Source organism: Tiliqua scincoides, chromosome 2 (genome assembly GCF_035046505.1).
Source record: "Tiliqua scincoides isolate rTilSci1 chromosome 2, rTilSci1.hap2, whole genome shotgun sequence".
NCBI classification, from domain to species: domain Eukaryota; kingdom Metazoa; phylum Chordata; class Lepidosauria; order Squamata; family Scincidae; genus Tiliqua; species Tiliqua scincoides.
Window position 1 is genome coordinate 200234396 of NC_089822.1, and position 21095 is coordinate 200255490.

Sequence of the window (21095 nt, forward strand, 5' to 3'; positions counted from 1 at the left end):
GCACTAACCCTCTGCTTATACCCTCATCCTGTCTTCCCTTCCTATTTCTGTTGTTACTGATGTTTGGAATTGCTGTACGGTGCAGTTATTACCTATGGATCTAGTTGGTCTAATATTTTACCAGTTACAGGCTGGGATACTTCAGAGAGTGGGAACTCCTGTTGAACCTAGAAAATAGGCAACTATGAGAGGACTAAAGGATCCTACCATGTAGCAACAATAAATGTGTGTTTCGAAGTCTCAGCACCATCAGGAAGGATACCTCTTCTGTGTCTTTGTTGGTCACAACAATAGGAGTGACTGCACACTCAGTTACCCAAAGAGCAGGTCATCAGGCAGGCAGCTGGCATCCTTTCCCTCACTTCCTGCAGCCAAACTCATCTTCTGCCTGAATGGAGACAGTACAATCCTCATTTGTTCCTGTAAGTAGGTCATTGGGGAGGCTGGAGAGCCACTCTTTCTCCCCCCCCCCCTTACAGACCCTGCTGGGTGAATCCTCTTGCTTGTCTGCTACTTCCTGTGTGAGGTCAAAGGCATAAACCAGCAGCACAGGACAAGAGGATCCTTTGCCTCTACCATTGCCCAGGCATCCCTGGCCTTAGCATATGAGGTCTGTGTGTGGAAGGGATCAAGAGGCAGGACCAACCTCAGGAGCCTGGGGTAAGATGGTAGTGTTCTCCCTTATCTGATGCTTAGATAGGACTGTCTCCTTAATTTGCCTTAGGCAACAGCCTGATGGACAGAAAATCAGCAGGTGTCCTTTTCCCTGCAAGCAGACGTAGTCCTGGAGAGAAGAAAGTTTGTTGGGTTTCTGACTGCCATGCTGATAATTTTTTTTTTTTTTAAAAGGCTCTCTTACCATACAAAAAAAGTGGCAACTCCGCCCATCAGTATATGGCTCAAGCTGTCACTTCCCTCAAAAATGCCACAGGACCAAGATGAGGTCCAGCTTGAGCAGATGAGCAGCTTGAGCAGATGAGGGCAGAGCCATTGTGGGTTAGCAGCTTTTTCTTATGTCATCTGCCTGGGAGATGAAGGGCAAATCATGGGAGAAGGGAGGGGCATCAAACCTGCTTGGTGACTCAAGGGAATAAAGTAGGATGTCCTGCCTTATAGGGCTATGCTTACATGGGTCACATACAATCCCAAGATTCCTGGATGGTCTTTTATTTATATGGGAAAGGATATCTAAAAAGGTATTTCAATTTTTGCCTCCTCTCAACAATCCATTCCAATCTGAATTACAGGTATAATATAATAAGTATAAAGGTATTTTATTTATGGGATAATAGGTAGGGAGTGAAATCCACAAGCCCCAGTCCCTACTTTTCCCAATTTAGTCATATCATGGTCCCCCTGTAGCCTTTTCAAAACAATGGACCAACAAGAGAACAAATGGTAAGGGGGGGGGGAGGATGTCTGCCCCTCCTGTAATCTGAACATTGACCCATCCCACACCTGGTCCAACAATGCAGCATCCCTGCACATTCCCTCTCCCCAAGTGATTGCTTCCAGTAGATTTGTCTGTGCTCAACCTGCAATGGAACCCAGATGTCTCGAAGCATCCACTGAAATGGATACTCCAACCACCAGAGATAGAAGACAGGGCTACAAGATGTAGGCTGGACAAGTGCCAAATATGGAAGGTGGAATGGATGGAAGGTGGAATTGGCAAGATTTGAGAAGCAAGCTGTGTTGGCCCCTAATGTTGCTAAATGCAGTTGGATATGCCCGGAAAGAATTACAACACAGGCACATCTTGGGACTGACTGCTGCCCAAGCATGTGAAAGAAGGAAGACTGGTGATGAGATACAAGGAAGCTGGACTGAGCTCCTGATCCACTAATTTCAGTTAATGATTGATCAGCTAATTTACAACAGGAGCCAAAGTCTCAGCAAGGACTCAGACTTCGTCACTTACAACAGAATCAAGCAGCTTTCCCAGGATCCCACCTAATGCAAGGTAAGGGGTACATACTGTTGGTTATCAGTTGTGATCAGGGGAAATGGAATGAGAGGGATATTGGGCAACTCTACAACAAAATGAAGCAGATCATGCACACCCCCAATACCCAGCTCTGTCTGAGAAAAACAGCTGTACCTTGGCAACAAGTGCTGGGCCTGTGGGTAGCTGCAGATCCTGCACTCTCTCAGTACTAACAGGATGGGGTGAGAAGACAGCATAAGGGATGGAAGGCCTAAACAAATAACTACAGGCATCAGAGCAGAATGTCATTGCGCCAAGGCCCCTTACACAGGACTGCTTCCGAGCCAATGAGCAGATAGTCTTATTGCCTTTTCTAAGGAGGCAATTCCGTTTCTAAGAAGGCAGTTCCATCTGGTATTAGGTTGTGTTTACAGAAAGTGGAACATCTGTATTATCACTTCCAGAGGGGTAGTAGCCTCTCAAAGAGTGTCTTGTGTCTTATTTCAGTGCAGTATAAGCTTTTGTGGATTGCAGCCCACTTCATCAGATGCATGAAGTCATGTGAGTTGAGAGATTAGGACTGCAAAATATAAGGATATACTGTCCTGAAATAAATTGGTTAAGTTTTTAATGTGATACAAAACTTTCTTGCTTGATGTGTATAATCAGTGTTATTTAGCCTCTGGTATCTTCCTGCTTCTCTGTCTTTGGGCCTCCTGTGCTTTGACCAGCTTTTAGTATCCAGAAGCGGATTTTTTTTCTCCAAGGCAGTTTCCAAACCTTTTCACAAAGGAGATCTATAATAACCAGACAGGGGTGTCATTGGGAGGAAGCCGAAGTATTTTTTTCTACAGCAGAGCTGTGATGTCATCAGCAGGAGTGACCAGGTGCTGCTTTTGAAACTTTTTTTTTTTTTTTCAAAAGAGCTGAGAAAAAGCATCAACTAAGCAGGAGGTAAACTGAAACATTTGCCTTGGGGAATATTCAATTTCTAGTCCAGCAATTCTCAATTTTTTGGTCTCTAGAGCCATTTACACTCCTAAACAGAATCTCAGGGAGCCCTGCCAATGCACGTATGGAGTTTCAGGGTGCCCCAGATCTACAACGCATGTGTAGAGTGGCACAGCCCTGAGCATATGGCGGCCACTTATGGTGTGCTCTGTAAAGATCCCTGAAGGGTTCCAGAGAGTCCCAGGGCTCCTGGGGCCCACTTTTAGAAATGCTGATCTAGTCCATCTTGTTCTTAAGGTCTGCCTGTGAGACAGAATGTAGCTCATGTTAGATTCTGGCTATAATCCTATGCAAAATTACTTAAGGGCGCAATCCTAATCCCTTATGTCAATGCTTTCCAGCACTGACACAAGGGCAATGCAGCTTTAAGGTAAGGGAACAACCATTTCCTTGCTTTGAGGAGGCCTCCGTGAGTGACACCCAACTGCAGGATGCAGCACACATCCCATTGGCACCGCTATGCCAGTGCTGGAAAGCACTGACATAAGGGGTTAGGATTGTGCCCTAAGTCCTACTAAACATTGTAGGAACTGTGAATAATCATGCAGAGGCTTTATTAATTAGATTTTAATAAAAGCTACTACTTCTTATTTTTTTGTAATTTAATAAAGTTATTGTTCAATTTTTATCCATTTGATAGAATTTATTTTCAATTGCAATCCTATTCAATTTTTATCTTATTGCAGTCCACTCCAAGAGTTTGGGGTGAAATGAGCTAGATTTTTAAATGGAGTAGAATACCATTCAGATGGGAATATGCAGCAGCAGAAGGAAACATTCTAATGAAGAAATGTAATTTTTTAAAAATAACATCTCAGTGGAAACGTTGCCATGCCATCATGGGAAGAGTGTCACAATGAGCTCCTGCACTTCAAAATTTAGCACTCTGCCACTGTCTCCAGCACTGACTGTTAGCAGCCAATTAAGTCCCACATGTGCAACTCCCACAAAATATTCCATAAATTGAGAGCCAGCCATTTTTTGCCTCCTTTGTCTAAGCAGCATAGTATGTTTATTGAGACCAACTTCCATCTTGCAGATGCTGTTTCAACGCTGCAGGAAACCTCTGACTTTTCCCAAGATGTAGAATAATAGGCAGAGTAATGCCCAAGCCCTGTTTTACAAATGCCACCTTGGTTTTAAGTAGGTTCTTAAAACAATGGTTGATACATTAAATATGAGTTGCCTGCAGGTGACTGAGGGACCAATCCTATCCAACTGTCCAGCAGTGGGGCAGCCACAATGCAGCCCTGAGGAAAGGGAAAAAATATTCCCCTACCTGGAAGAGGCCTCAGCGATTGCCCCCCTACTGCAGGATGCAGCGATGCCTCATTGACACGGCTGCACCAGTGATGGAATATTTGATAGGATTTGGCCCCGAGACTCCAATCCTGGGGAGCAGGTCTATACTTTCCTGGGAGCAGGCCCAATGAAACATAATGGGGCTTTCTTCCAGATAGACATGCTTAGGATTGCACTATAAGTCAGTAATCTTATGCACACTTACCTGTGAGTAAGTTCTATTAAACTCAGTGGGGTTTACTTCTGATTAGACGTGGCTAAGATTGAGCTGTAAGTAAGGAAAACTGAAGGAGAATGAGCTCTTTTTTCTGGGTTTCAATGTATAACAAATTATTGGCATAATTATGTGTTGGCTAGCAGGCTGGTTAAAATATAGTCACTTCAATACTAGATGTTACCAGGTGATGCTTATTGAGGCAGATTTGGGGCCAACATAAGGAAACACTTTTTTACGCAATGGATAGCTTATTTGTGGTATTCATTGCCAAACCATGTGGTGAGGACCTCTGGCTTAGAGAGTTGTACAAAAGACACATTCATTGATGACAGGTCTATCTGTGTATATGAGGCATGGTTAGGGGCAGTGTACCTCTGATTGCTGGATGATGGGGGTAAACAACAGAGCATGACTGTATATGAGCTTCCTAGGGAACCTGGGTGCTGTTGGAGATAGAATGGTACGTTACACTGTACAACACAGACCCATAGTCTGATCCATCCAACAATCCATGTTTTATAGACATAAGAACATAAGAACAGCCCCACTGGATCAGGACACAGGCCCATCTAGTCCAGCTTCCTGTATCTCACAGCAGCCCACCAAATGCCCCAGGGAGCACACCAGAAAACAAGAGACCTGCATCCTAGTGCCCTCTCTTGCATCTGGCATTCTGACAGAACCCATTTCTAAAATCAGGAGGTTGCACATACACATCATTGCTTGTACCCCATAATGGATTTTTCCTCCAGAAACTTGTCCAATCCTCTTTTAAAGGCATCTAGGCCAGATGCCGTCACCACATCCTGTGGCAAGGAGTTCCACAGACCAACCACACGCTGAGTAAAGAAATATTGTCTTTTGTCTGTCCTAACCCTCCCAACACTCAATGGATGTGGATGTCCACATTTTAGTGGATGTCCCCTGGTTCTGGTGTTATGTGAGAGTGTAAAGAGCATCTCTCTATCCAATCTATCCTTCCCATGCATAATTGTGTATGTCTCAAGCATGTCCCCCCTCAGGCATCTCTTTTCTAGGCTGAAGAAGCCCAAACCGTAGCCTTTCCTCATAAGGAAGGTGCCCCAGCCCAGTAATCATCTTAGTTGCTCTCTTTTGCACCTTTTCCATTTCCACTATATCCTTTTTGAGATGTGGCGACCAGAACAGGACACAATACTCCAGGTGTGGCCTTACCATAGATTTGTACAACAGCATTATAATATTAGCCATTTTGTTCTCAATACCTTTCCTAATGATCCCAAGCATAGAATTGGCCTTCTTCACTGCCGCCGCACATTGGGTCGACACTTTCATCGACCTGTCCACCACCACCCCAAGATCTCTCTCCTGATCTGTCACAGACAGCTCAGAACCCATCAGCCTATATGTGAAGTTTTGATTTTTTGCCCCAATGTGCATGACTTTACACTTACTGACATTGAAGTGCATCTGACATTTTGCTGTCCATTCTGCCAGCTTGGAGAGATCCTTCTGGAGCTCCTCACAATCACTTCTGGTCTTCACCACTCTGAAAAGTTTGGTGTCGTCTGCAAACTTAGTGACCTCACTGCTCACCCCTGTCTCCAGGTCCTTTATGAAGAGGTTGACCTGTCTTCCATGCTTGTTCTGGTCGTTATTGATGTTTACTTGAGCTCCAAGTTACTATATTAAAAAAAAAATTCACTGATCTGATTTGTGGTTTCAAATTTATTAACCTACAAAATACATAACAAATATCATCATCAAAGTATTTCCCATATTTCCATCAGTGAAAAGCTTAATACCTGCCAAGAAGAAGGAGAGGAGAACAAGGAGGACTGTAGTTCAGTGGTAAAGCTTTGCTGGCATACAAAAGCGTTTGGATTCAACTCCTGGCATCTCCTTTAATAGGCTCCCAGTTTTCAGGGCTTGAAAAGATCCCAGAGAGCTGCTGTCACAGTAGGCAACACTGAGCTAGATGGATTTGACTCGGGGCGCAATCCTAACCAAATTTCCAGCACTGCTGTGCCAGTTGCTGTGCATTCTGCAGTTGGGGGGCAGTAATGGAGGACTCCTCAAGGTAAGGCAATGTTTGTTCCCTTACCTTGGAGTGGCATTGCCCTTATGTCAGTACTGGAAAATTGGTTCGGACTGTGGCCTCACAGCCCAATCCTATCTGCATTTTCCTGGGAGTAAGTCCCATTGACTCTAATGGGACTTAATTCTGAGTAGACATGCATAGATTGGCTGTCAGTCAGGTAGCTTTATATCTTAAGAGAAAAGAAAAATTGTATGCGACTACATTAAGCGAGGCCTAACAAGCACAGAAGATTTCTTTGCAAATGACTAGAGAAGTGGAATATCTCTAAATAAGGTTATTCTCATTAATGCACCCATGCTTAAATCTGTTTATAGTGATATATGATAGCAGTGTCACAGATTCTATAAAGATATTCAGACAAAGCTCTGATTTTTCACAAACAGCATCCTGGGATGTTTGATGCAAGAAACTGGAAACATGCTTGGGACTTCACCAAGTGCCTTTTGTAAACCTATTTCCTCTGTGCTGGTGCCCAGATCATGAAATTCTATCCTGTAGGAAGGTGAGGGCAGAGCCCCCATTACTTCAGTTTTGGCATCACCAGAAAACTTTTTCCTTTTAGCTGGTCTTCCTCTTTTGATCGATCAGTTTGATTTCTATCTACTGCTCTTCATGTTAGTGATTCATTGTTTTTTGACTGTATAATACTTCTTATGTTACTGGTTTAAAAAAAAAACTTTGTGTTGTTAGCTCAGGGTGACCAGCTGTCCACTTTTTCCAGGACATGTCCTCTTTTTTTAGCCTTGTGTCCTGGAAAAGAACTTAAATATTCTACTTTCCCCTGAAAACAGGCCCCTGCAGGCAGCGCATAGCCTTCTTGTAATTAATAAATTATGGGCGCAATCCTAACCAACTTTCCAGCACTGGCACAGCTGTGACAGTAGGGCATGTGCTGCATCCTGCAGTTGGGGGGCAGTCATGGAGGCCTCCTCAAGATAGGGAAATGTTTGTTCCCTTACCTCGGAGTTGCATTGCCCTTATGTCAGTGCTGGAAAATTGGTTAAGACTGCTGCCTATATGTAATATGGTTTGAAGAGACACTTGGCCAACAGTCTGAGGCTAAGAAGGAAGGCTCATAGCCAGGGAGACAGGCCAGGGACAGACTGCACTTGCTCCCAGTGTGGAAGGGATTGTCACTCCTGAATCGGCCTTTTCAGCCACACTAGACGCTGTTCCAGAACCACCTTTCAGAGTGCGATACCATAATCTTTCGAGACTGAAGGTTGCCAACTAACTGGTTTTAAAGTTAATAAGTAATATATGTTTAATCACATGAAATCAATAGATGAATGTTTTTAGCTTTTATTTTGTCAGGTCCTACATTTTTCTCGGGTGTTCTACATTTTGGCATCCCTTCTGCGGTTATGACATCTGGTCACATTGTGTTAGCTGCCTTGAGCACCTCCCTAAATGGAGTGGGGGTGAGGTGGAGTAAACACAGGATATAAATTTTTTAAATTATTAAATATTTTATTTATTTATCACAGTATTTATATACTGCTTTTCTCATAGATTCAAAGTGGTTTACATAGGCAGGCTGACTATAAACCCCATTTTTCAATGGGGTTTTTAAAAGTATTGTTCCGTGAAAGACTCATGGAACCCTCCATTTTTTCAGATGTTTCCCTTAATTTTTAAGCCTTCTTTAAAGGGTTGCCCTTTTAATTTCTGAATAATAGCATGTGTGTCTACTGAACAGCTCCGTGCAGTTCATCCCTCCCCATGGGACATCACAGGTGATAAGGATGTGTTCCATTTTTGACAATATTGCCCTGGTGGTTCCAGGGCTAAGGCAGAATTGCTTCTCCCTCCCCCACTTCATTGGCATGAAATTATTACAGGGAAATTGTGCTGTCTAGTTGAACTCTGGACATCAGAAGTGCAAAACAAAACCATAAAACTTACACTGAAAACCAGGGCGTATGTGTACAGCAGACACCCACAACCCTAACACTTGGGAGACAACAGTGGACAATGATGCCAGTAGTAACCCCATCTGAACTCAGCAACCAGGTGACATATCCTTAGGAACATCCCAAAGAGGGTCAGGAGCTGCAATTGGCTGATGGCATCTCTCAGATCCTAGATTCTAAATACATTCGGCTTGAGGAATGTATCTGAAAACCTGTAGAAGCTTGTGAGACATCAAGAAATCTGGTATATTTGTAGTGGTTGACAAGAGCAGTTGTGTCAGCAGGAGTTATTTGCTGTTTAGTATTCTGGTGGCATGTGGGGATCTCCAGTATGTACTTAACATAACATAAGAACAGCCCCACTGGATCAGGCCATAGGCCCATCTAGTGAAGCTTCCTGTATCTCACAGCGGCCCACCAAATGCCCCAGGGAACACACCAGAGAACAAGAGACCTGCATCCTGGTGCCCTCCCTTGCATCTGGCATTCTGACATAACCCATTTCTAAAATCAGGAGGTTGCGCATACACATCATGGCTTATACCCCGTAATGGATTTTTCATCCAGAAACTTGTCCAATCCCCTTTTAAAGGCATCTAGGCTAGGCATCTAGGCTACTTGAGTGCCTTGGGAAGGATAGATGGTGTAGAATTGCCAATTTGGACCTAAAAAAGGCCTCTTTTGTCTTTGAGTTGCCCAAGAAGCTGAGCAAAAGTGTGGCATCTCTCCTGCTTCACAACCCATACAGGTACTCCTGTACGAGTCCAGACTCCTACAAGGTCCAGAGGTTAGCATTCCCACCCCTGTATGGAAATGACGCACTACCTATCGATCAAAGGACCTTGTATTTCCTCCATGGCAGCTTCAGTGTAGGCCAGAGTCCAGGCTCAGTGAGGTGATTTTCTGTTCTCCCCTCTGACTGGTGCCTACAAAGCTGCATTTTTCAGAACACAGAATGAAAAACAATGCCTTTGTTTAGCTCCACATTTATTGCTTGTCTAGGAAAGATGTTTCCCTGCAGGTGAGACAAATGTAATATTACTCAAAAACTAGTGTGTGGCTTAAGGAACGATGTACTAACTACATGGGGGCACATTACTCAGTAGAGGCAGTGAATACTAAATATTGCTGCAAGGTCTGGTAAAAGGATTTGACCCCAGGCTCAATTTGAAAGATTCCAGTATGTGTTAGCCCCTAGTATAGCAGTATCCAGAAAGGAAAGGGCTTGATCCTTTCCAGGTCCTGCAGGCCCCTTTGCTGGGTGTTCACTGTGATCAACAAAGCTCTCGCCCTCTTACTTATGGAGAGAGAAGGAAGCCTGCAGGTGACAGTCTACCCAGTTACTCATCAAGGAGCAACTGTGCTGCCAGCCTCTGCTGCTTGGGTCAAAGTGCCCTGGTACTAATTCTTGACAATTCTGTTAAAATTTGATTTCATGAAATCCATTTATTAAATAAAATGAAACCTACTAGACTTGAATTTAGGCTTTTGTTGTTTTGCATCAATCCCCCACCTCCACCTTAGTTTATTCTTAGGCCCTTCCTGTTGTTTGTATGACACACTACTTTGGTCATTTGTTCTTCCTGGTTGTGTTATGCAATATGCTACAGGAGAAACTGATAACATGGGGTAGGCATAAATAGACCTTACCACTTATCACATGAAATGATAACAGAGATAGAAACTTTGCATTTCCCTTCTCTGAAAATGTAGCATGTAGTCAACAGTGTTGGTAGAACCAAATCTCTTATGGTATTTAAGAGGTCAATGCCAGAATTTGCTGGGTGCCCTGCAGCAGAGCCCCGCACTGAGGCCCCCCCCATGGTACCCCCTGCCTGTACTTCGATGGTGCATTGGGCGCTGCCACTGGTACTGAAGTTGATCCCTGATGCCACCCCTGTGAGAGTTATAAAAAAGACTAGAAAATGTCATAGGTGAGTGAGTCTCCAGTTTGTATAGTTCTCAACTGGTTTCCATTTTCCCTGACATGCTTTTTCCAGGTAATATGTGTTTGCAATGAGCATTTTTCACATTTCTCAAGAGATGTCAACCTCAACAATCTGTTGGGACCCTACAGGTCATGAGGAAGAAATGTTCACTGAGAAAGTGGGAGCAAGTATACCTCTGCAGGCAGCTGACTCTTCCCTGTGCTACAATTCCAGGTCCTTTTACCCCAGCAGGATGGCTTGGCTCACATGGGCAGTTCTCGCCATGTTCCTGGCAGTAGGTAAGATTTTCTATGGTGAGGGCCAACTATTTTTTTCCAAAGACTTCCCTGTCATCTATGTGGAAATGCTAAAGGCCTCGCATCTAATAATACCAAAGATACTCACCTATAAGTCAATTTCACAGTTAAGTTGAGGGCATGTTTTGAGCCAAAAAAATCATGGAATTTTCTATGACCCTTGAATCCAACATATCCATACCCTCATTGAATACGCTCCCAGCCTAAACTTAGGGGGTGTCTGACTATAGTTTTGTCTGATTTTTCCTGAAGCCAGATCCTCAGGTAAAAATAACCTACCAGTAATTGTTACCTAAGAACTGTACAGTCTCTAATTTGTTAAAAAAATATAGTAAAAGATTTTTATTCTTTAACTTTTTGAACTTTGGTTTTCACAACCTTTTTGTAAACATTATCAGAGTAAGTGCACTGTAAACAACATACCAACAGAACAATGGTTCCCAACCTGGGGTATATGTACCCCCAGGAGCTGTTGACAGGACCTTTAGGGGTACTTGAAAAATAATTGAATAATGGCAAAGGCAGCAGGTAGTGCTCCAGAATACTTTGCAGGGCCAGCAGGAAGGGAGATAGCTAGTTGGCTGTAAAAGCCCCACCAATAGCTATTTTTTGGTCATCAATTCATATATGAATCTGTAACTGAAAATCAGCACAATAAAAAAGCTGAAACATAATATGGAAAGTGATCAATCACCAAGAATTTCTCAGGACACTTCTGGTACAAAAGAGTGCAAAGGCAGAGTCTCCAGTTCTTCAAACAGATAAAAAGAGAAAATACTGTGATGAATAGATGAAGTATGGGTTTTCATATAGAGGAGATAAAGGCTTAAATTATTCATGTTAATTACAAACATTTAGCAAATATGAGGGGTATATTTTATGGAAATGGGTTGCCAAGGAATATGCAAGTGAAAAGAGGTTGGGAACCACTGCAGGAAGACCATTAAACAAATCCTTCTTTAAGGTGCCTGGTATGTGTTCTGCCAGATTCCCAGTCCAAGCTCCACCTGGAGAACTATACCCACTTTTAGCTAATTAGCTCCCCTTCTTTCCTCAAAAAATGACCCTGGTTCTGCCCTGCAGTACTGCTGGACCCCACCACTAGAGTAGCTTACCTGTTTAACCTACAGAGGTCCTCCTTCCTGCCAGCAGCCTCCCACCACTACAGCAGCCCCTTGGTCCTCAGCAGGTCTTGGGCACAGCAGCCAAACACCAGTCTTAGTGTCTCCAGTAGTTTCTGCTCCAGCAGCTTTCAAAGTCCACTCACACATCAGTCCATCAGCAGTTCCAGACGTCCATTAGAAATCAATTCCTCAGTCCATTAATCCAGTCTGTCCTTCCTCAAGCTTGCCTCCTTCTCCTACCCACTTCCTGCTTCAGGTGCTCCTTATATCCTTAGGGACCTCACTGCCTCTAGTGGCTGCAGCTGTGCAGCACACCCTTTGCTGAAAGCCCAGGCCTTAACTCTTAAAGGGGCCAATGCAGACACCACATTCTACCTCCTCGCCAGATCTTCCTCGGTTCCAATACAGTACGTTAAGCCAGACGCTCTACATATAACATACAATTTATAACACATAACTGGGAGTGTGCAGTTCAATTTACAGCAGAGAGACAAGTAACAAGGAATGACTGTGAGCAAGTGCAGCTGCACATAGTTGCAACCCTATTTATTCAGATGTAGACCTATTGCTTTCCATGGGTGCTATTCTTAAGTGCATTGAATTGTAGCCTGGGATTCTGATTCAGATGGAAACAAGGATTACATCCTGGTGTTTTAAAAAAACAGACCTCTCCCAAGCATTTGCAAAATGAAAGGAGGCTGTAGAAGGGTCTGCTAAAGAGGCTTGCTTGATTTCAATGGAAGCCTTCAGCTCTGGCTTACATTTTTTCTCAGGAGGAGAATAGAAGGTTAACTTTGGCTGCAGCTTTGCCCTGGAGAGGTTGCCCTGGAGATTAAGAGCTCTCTTGACCCCCAGTGACCTTGCAGATAAGGCAAGGTGATGATCTAAGCTTGATTTATTGGCAGAAATTTCTTGCCCTATAAGCAAGTATATACGGTGATTTACACTGAGCACTAGAGGGATCTGAAGGCCTTAGGAGTGGACCTCAACAGGTGGGAAACCCTGGCCTCTGAGCGGCCCGCTTGGAGGCAGGCTGTGCAACATGGCCTTTCCCAGTTTGAAGAGACACTTGGCCAACAGTCTGAGGCAAAGAAGGAAGGCCCATAGCCAGGGAGACAGACCAGGGACAGACTGCACTTGCTCCCACTGTGGAAGGGATTGTCACTCCCGAATCGGCCTTTTCAGCCACACTAGACGCTGTTCCAGAACCACCTTTCAGAGCGCGATACCATAGTCTTTCGAGACTGAAGGTTGCCAACAGTACAGTGCACACTGAGCACTGTTAGACACTGATTCAAATTATTACCCTGGAAGTTTAAGTCCACAGTCCTGTGCTCTCCTTACATCTGTGTAAATATGCACAGGATAGGGTTGTAAAAGTCCAGGATTGTCCATCCATGAGGCCAATTGAAGACTGCAGTTTGGTAGTGGGTACCCAACTCTATCCATCTCTGCTTGCCTCTGCTGTTTCCTCCCTTCTGTTCCCTGGATTGGAAAAGGAAGAGGACATGTGGAGGGGGAGATATTGCTGAGCTACAACAGTGAGAGGAGCTGGCACATCGTTGGGTAAGGGGAGGGGGGGCGGCATTTTGCATGCCACCTCAGGCATCAAGAGGGCTTGGGCTAGCCCTGAGAATGGCCTCTGGGCCTTCTACTCTTCCATGATAGTAAAGGACATGATTCAAAGGAGTTGTAATTTTCAGACTTGGACTTATTCCCAGCAATTTTACAAAGCAGTGCTAGCCAGGATTGGAATTCCAGGGCTAGGAACACTCCCTTACAGGAAATCTTTTCTTGCATTCATCTTACTGCAAAACTCCAGCCATCAGCAGCTCTGCAATGTATGAAAAGTCATCAACTATAGCTGGAAATATTCTACAGAAGTTGGGATGGCGCCCCATCATGGGGACAGGTTTTAAAAAACACAGCACTGGGGGGAACTTTCTCCGACTCGATGGAGAAAAATGAACCATAGCCTAATGTTTCTCCTGCAGCATCTGGGAACACGGCACCACGATTTAACATGGACAGCGTCTTCTACGTGCCAGAGGATACACCGATAGGTGAGTGAAGAGTAAAGTGCTGACTCATAATACAAGAAAGGAAGGCAAATACTCTGCTTGTGCAAATGGTGCTGGGAAAAGCACTTGGATTTTTTCTCATTGGCAAGAATGAGAAGATTGCATCAGATCAATGCATGTTCTCTTTGAAATTCATACCCAGGCCCAATGGTGTAGCTAATGATTGTGTGCCAAGCTCAAAACGTTGCTCCAGAAGTGATGTCACTACCAGAAGTGACATCACATCCAGGTTTTTTAAAAAGTGAAAATTGGGAGGAACCCACCTTCTCAGCTTTGCTGCCTCCCCTCAGTCAGTGGCATAGCTAAGGCATTTTTCTGCTACCCAGGGTCAAAGAATATTTTATAGCCCCCCCCCCCCGCATGATAAAGTCAAATTTAATTAAGTAAATAAATAAAAGTTATTGGTTCCATGCTGTATCATAATAACATATCTCATTGGCACTCAGAACAATCAGTCTCATAGGTCAGTTTGGAGTTAAGCAAATCCACTTTTTGTTCCACAAGAGAGTTGTGTTTTCATTTTCTGGTTAATTGGCCATAACCTTTGATAGAAAACAGATATTCCAGTGCAGTTTGTTTCATTACACTCTGCATTAAATTACCTTTCCAATGATATATAACATGATGGTATTATTCATACTTACCAAGATCTTCTCAATTTTGGTCACTAGTGTCAAGCTCAGCTTGTTGCCCCCTTAAAGCTTAATGCCCTGTGCAACTACTACCCCCTGCACTCTGTTAGCTATGCCACTGCCCAGGCCAAAGAGTGGGTCAGGATGGAAAATGGGGGATTAAGGTGGCTGGAAATGGTCCCAGAGCAGTTCTCCTTTGAAAGGCTTTTCACATAGAACATTCCTACCCATCCCCTCTTCTGCTCTCATTTCTCACTGCAGGAACCTGGCTGTTTCAATTGGTTGCAGTGGATGATGATGGGGACACCTTGACCTATAACTTATATGGTGGAGAAGCCTACTACTTTTCTGTTAGCAGTTCTTCTGGCAATGTGACATTGAAACAAACACTGGACCGTGAGGTAAGGATGACCAAGAGAATTGACTTAGCAGTAGAGGGCCAGGATTGACAGGGACAAGCCTTGGGCTTCCTCTGGAAGAAGGCTGTTGGCTTAAACTGATCAATTTAACAGGATGCAATGGGTTTGTTGTCACTGGGTGACATGGAATTATATGTGTGAGGCAGGTGAATGGAAGATCATTTATCTTTCAAGATGATGAGAGGTTCACAGTGTTGTAGTGTGCTGAGGCTGAGGAGTTTTGGCATGGCTGAAATAGCAGAAGGGCACAGAATGGGTTGGGGAGCATCAGCAGATACCCATTTGACCTCCCCAGGTTGTTCTGGGAATTCCTGGCCCTTTTATGACCTACACAAAAAAGAGACATTCCTGACTAAACTGACATATGGGAAGGGTCTCCTTATTAGGCAATTGAAAGTATCTGTGTGTCTCTTTATGAATCTGTTTCTTCTCCATGTTTCCTTTCAGAAAACACAAACTATTCAAGTTGAAGCTGGTGTGAAAGACAAAGACAATGTTGAGGTAAGAGTGTGGGAGCATGTTGCGGGGAAAAATGACCTTCCTGTTTGATGTGGAGCAGAGACAGATCAGGAGAGCCTGCCTGTTGAGCAGATAGGTAGGGGGCAGCCATTTCCTGGCTCTTGAGAGCAGCTGCACCTTGCTGTGAGTGGGGATGGTCTGCCAACTGTTAAGATCTAAGACTTCCAGTCATAGAAGTCATGGAGAAGCCCCTCCATCTAAACTCTTACATTGCTGTCCATCTTTCCTTTCACAGGTGACAAAAAAACTCACCATCGTTGTAGAAGACCGGAATGACAATAAGCCAATATTTGAAAATGAACCCTATTTTACAGATGTCCTTGAGGTACCTGTGCACTTCATGTCTTGTCACGGGTTACACTACAGACTGCTTCACTTGTGACACTGAGTCCACTCCACAACTTCATAAGACTTTTCACACATTGCTTTATGAATGTGTACAAGTTTATGTATATGCATAAAAGTTTTTGTGTGAATGACTATACAGTATATTAGTTCACATTGTGCATACTGCTATCTAGGTTTTTCATATAATGTTTGAATAACTGTATGTGTGCAACAGGGTTGGTGACAGTTTTGTGGGGCCCTGGGGCACTTCATTAATTGGGTCCCCTATGCTTGCACAGAAAGCCAGTTTGCCCATGACACAGCTTCTCACCTGAATGGCCTTTCTCTCCCCCTAGGATTTTTCTCCTGGCCCCCAAGATTTTTGGGCTAGTCATTCCAGGTATCCATCTGGGGCAGGGAGTTCCTCTCCCTCCTAGATTCCAAGGGGACTTGGTTCTCCATCCCAAGAGCTGCTGCTGCCAGGACTTGCTCCTGATGTGCACCCACATTTTCTTTTTGTGCCATTCCATACCACTGACCAACAAGGCTTGCTTCTGTGACCCCTTGTGTTGTTTCAGGGGACCCCAAAAGCAAGTCCTGTCAATTGTCATGTGACTTGTGGCAGCCTAGAAAATATAACCCTGTAGTGACTCTATATTTTCTTAATTCTATATGCAACTTGCATATAGCCATAGGAAAAAACCAAGTTATTGTGCAATGCTATATTTTCATAAGAGACTGTTCTGGGCTTTTGTAACTGTGGGGAGGGGGTGAAGATATGTCCCTATGTGGGTTCATGTTATGGGCACATGCCCTACGAGACCCCATTTGTGATGCCACTCCTTTCTTTACAAATCAACTGTCTATGTACACTGTACACATATTACACATTTGTACAATGTAATGTAGGATTAACGGTTTGGGGAAATCAGCCACTGGAGCAATGGGGATACCACAATGATGCTATAATTAAGAAACCTGCCTTATCTGAGGCTTAAGACTAATTTTAGTAATAGTAAAAGTCCACAAGGTGGCTTTTTGTAAATGTGTGCACTCTGTGCCACATGGGGAACCAGCTCTCACAATCAACATCCCTTCTAGTTTGTTTGGTTTCAAATGCATGTTTACAATCATAGCACTCCCATGGCATTGCCTTGAGTATTGAGGAATGAATGAAGGAATCTGCATTCCTCAGGAACTACTGCTTTAGCATGACCATTTCCAGGCAGAAATACCAGCAAACTCACCTGTAGGAATCCAGAGTGTATCCAGAGCAAAATTTAAAGAAGTGTTTGCTCTAATCAGTATCTTTGCTTGATCCTGTTTTGGGTCATGAGCAGATTGTCCCAGTGTGGGGTCTTCTAAAAATAGAGCCTTCTACTAGGAGACTGTGTGACTGACAGTGCTATATTGTCCAACTTTGTGCAAAACACAGGGTGCAAAACACAGTACTATATCATCCAACTTTGTGCAAAATACAACTGAGGGCCCTCTCTGGTTTAGAAATTGCTTAATTCTGGTATCAGTTTCTTGGGCAACATAAGAACATAAGAACAGCCCCACTGGATCAGGCCATAGGCCCATCTAGTCCAGCTTCCTGTATCTCACAGCGGCCCACCAAATGCCCCAGGGAGCACACCAGATAACAAGAGACCTCATCCTGGTGCCCTCCCTTGCATCTGGCATTCTGACATAACCCATTTCTAAAATCAGGAGGTTGCGCATACACATCATGGCTTGTACCCCATAATGGATTTTTCCTCCAGAAACTTGTTCAATCCCCTTTTAAAGGCATCTAGGCTAGACGCCAGCACCACATCCTGTGGCAAGGAGTTCCACAGACCGACCACACGCTGAGTAAAGAAATATTTTCTTTTGTCTGTCCTAACCCGCCCAACACTCAATTTTAGTGGATGTCCCCTGGTTCTGGTATTATGTGAGAGTGTAAAGAGCATCGCCCTATCCACTCTGTCCATCCCCTGCATAATTTTGTATGTCTCAATCATGTCCCCCCTCAGGCATCTCTTTTCTAGGCTGAAGAGGCCCAAACGCCTCTTCAGCCGTAGAGGCAAGTAGTTCCTGTCATTCATCCTCCAAACATTTTCCAACTAACATCATCCAAACTCATTCTCTGTGTTTTAGAATACAGCGGTTGACTTCCCAATCTATACAGTCTTGGCTAAAGATGCAGATAGTGGAAGTTCTGGACGTGTGTACTATTCAATTGAAGAAGTAAGTGTTGCAGTCTAAAGAGAAAGGTTCAAAGAGCACCAGATGGTGTATTTATCACCAGGGAGAGCACTGAGGGCTTGTGTTGGGGTTCTGACTATTCTTCTAATTTACAACCAACATCCCCAGGACTTTTGTCACATTCTTGGGAAGATTTTAATATAGTTCCAGATAAATGCATTTGTTCTCCCACCCCTTGTGTTTTTCACTTGTGCCCTCTCTATAGGTCCTCCCCAATGATGCCCAGAATCATTACCTCTTCTACATTATGTACAATGGCACTGTGTTTTTGAATGGCTCACTCAGCTACAATAACAAGAGCACTTTCTACCGGATCAAGATCCTAGCCAAGGTGAGACTGTGCCAGTGGAAAGCAGGGAAGGCGAACATGTGAAGGGAGGAAGAGAGAAGAGAATGTAAAATCCTGTCCTCTGTGGAGCATTTGAGAGAGAGAAAAGGAAGGGGCAGGAAGCTGCCATGGGCATAAGAACATAAGAACAGCCCCACTGGATCAGGCCATAGGCCCATCTAGTCCAGCTTCCTGTATCTCACAGCAGCCCACCAAATGCCCCAGGGAGCACACCAGATAACAAGAGACCTCATCCTGGTGCCCTCCCTTGCATCTGGCCTTCTGACATAGCCCATTTCAGACAGGGCAGGACAGTTGTGTACAGTTATCTCCCCCCAGCAGCATCAATTTGTCAGCTAAGGATGTTTCCAGATGGGATGTTAGTCTGGGATTGTCACACTTTGTTCATTTATATGGAGCATATGTCCAGTGCTGGCACCACCTTGCACTGGGCCCCTATGTAGTCCTCTGCTCTCCCCCTGGTGGTGCATAGTGTGCTACCACAGCCACATGTACAGAGAGATCACAACTTGGTCTGGACTGGTCAGGTGGGGCTTCTGATGGGCATGGGCCCTGAGCCAGTGCCCAGCCATTACCCAACCTGGCTGCCCTAATGTCACTCGTAATGAGGGTATCTCATGATGTTGTCATCAGTTCCATTGACCATCTATATTTTCCATGCCTTTAATTTATTTGCATCTATCTTCTCAAGCATAGGTGGCCATCAAGCTACTTATCCATCCAGGCTCAGGCTATTTGAGTCTCACACCCAAAGTATAGTATGCTGCATCTGCCTTCCAGTTTCCTCCCTTCCCCCTCTTCCTCCCCCCCCCCCCAATACTTTACCAGAGGCATCTGAGGCTGGCTTTGGTGGCCACAGTGTTCACTTGCTTCAGTGGTTTTGACAGAAGAGGCAGCGGCAGCTCCAGCTCCACCCTAGCCTGACACTCAGGCTGCCTTTTCAAAAGGCAGTGTGCAGGCAAGGGTCTGGAGAAAGCAAGCAGGAGTTCTTCCCCCCTCTCATTTTCCTGGCTGAGATCAGCAGCAGCCCACACGGCAAGTCTGCTGCTTCCCCCAGCATGCCCCGGTGAACCACCAGTCTCACCAGGACTTACTGAAGAACTGACCCTGCATCCATTTGTTTTGGGAGAGGTGCAGTTTTGACCTGGGCAGTGTCATTTTAAGAGACTGAGCCCTAATGCCACGCCTTTTCTCTTCCCTATTTATGTATGTTTTTTGCGTGACATTCCTGCTTCCTCTGAGTGTCATTTGGGCCCCATGCTGTTGTTCTTAATTATTTTTTAAATGTACGTGAATGCATCATCTTAAAAACAAAACAAAACAAAAAACTGCTATTTCCATGTAATGAAATTGTCAGTTAAAAATAAAAGAGAGAAAGAACCTGAGGAAATTACAATTGAAATACCAACAAGGGAATTGTCTGGAAAGCAAATTCAGGAAATATTTAATTAAAATAAGACTTCCGGTGGAGCAGAAGAAAAGAAAATTGACACATGTCATTCTCAACCACGCTACCTCTCTACACCTCCTGTAGAGACTGGCTTCAGGGGACAAATAAACCCATTGGGTCAAGGAAAGGGATCAGAAAAGAAGGACTGACTACCAGCTGTGTCATGCTCACTAATGTGGATGAAGCATAGAAGGATGTACTCACAGGAGGGGTGCTGTGCTTCCAAAGTCTAGAAAGTCCTTTTCAACTCTGAATCTCACTGAAAGCAGAAAACCAAACACTGCACAGTGTTAGGAGTTCCCAGTGTGGAAATGCCCCATTCAAGCAGTGCAGAATGTAATTTACACTGGAAGTAACTCTACCTTCATCACTGTCTACCTTTTCTAACACTTGGTTTTTCACTTTTGAAGATACATGCTGCTATTTTTATTTTGGAAAAATTACATATATAACAAAGCAAAACACAATTGCCTACCAGGCAGAGATGATATCTTTAATGCTTTCCAGGGAGGAAGCAATGAATGTTTTTATGGGAAAGGAATTTTTATAGGGAGATATAGGGAGAGGGGAGTGACAAGCTTGAGTTATCATTGTCCCCTTATAGGATGGTGGAGGATTGCTGAATGGTGTCCAGGTCTATCAGAACAACACAGCTTTTCTTTCGGTGACAGTGATTGATGTGGCTGACTTGGACCCCCAGTTCCTGGGAGAACCATATATAGGTTCAGTATCAGAGCACTGCCCCCTGGTAAGGAGCATCTTTTAGTTCAAACCTTCATGTGCCTGAATTCTGCAACTTCTTACTGTCTTTGATATGGAAAAGTTGCAACATTGTTACCTTTGCTGGTGTCTGCGTAATATATGTTGGTTGTTGTGTGCCTGTGCATTATAAATGTCTGTTGGCTAGCAAGCCTACTTTGCACCCTGGCCAGGGTGAGCAAGAAAGGAATGTGATGTTACCCAAATTGTTGAGTCTCATTTTGTTGGGGTCTGTCCTACCTCTGTGAACCTGCTACAAATACTGGGCTCCTATTGTCTGAGGGCAGATATTGCATGTTCACTGGCTCACACCTCTATGAGCTGAGCTTTCACTGTTATTGTAATTACTTAGAATACTGTATGTTTATACAGTACTGCGTTACGCTCTCTTTTAAGGTTTGGGACAGGTTGGCACAAAGATGAAGTTAAATATCTCATTTCTGTTCATATAGAATGAGTTTTCTGTTGCCATGTGTACAAGGTGAAGACA

The 21095-nt window shown here is 44.2% G+C and overlaps 1 protein-coding gene across 1 annotated transcript in view; it reads left to right on the forward strand.

Annotated features, from left to right (window-relative positions):
- Positions 1-10631: 10631 nt before the first annotated feature.
- The window catches only part of CDHR2 (cadherin related family member 2), a 28589-nt gene continuing 18125 nt past the window's right edge, over positions 10632-21095 (forward strand). The window contains exons 1-8 of the mRNA XM_066612942.1: positions 10632-10677; positions 13814-13882; positions 14794-14933; positions 15399-15452; positions 15706-15795; positions 17940-18029; positions 18253-18378; positions 20451-20594. Of these exons, the coding sequence (XP_066469039.1) occupies positions 10632-10677; positions 13814-13882; positions 14794-14933; positions 15399-15452; positions 15706-15795; positions 17940-18029; positions 18253-18378; positions 20451-20594 (759 nt within the window). The remainder of the gene's footprint in view (positions 10678-13813; positions 13883-14793; positions 14934-15398; positions 15453-15705; positions 15796-17939; positions 18030-18252; positions 18379-20450; positions 20595-21095) is intronic.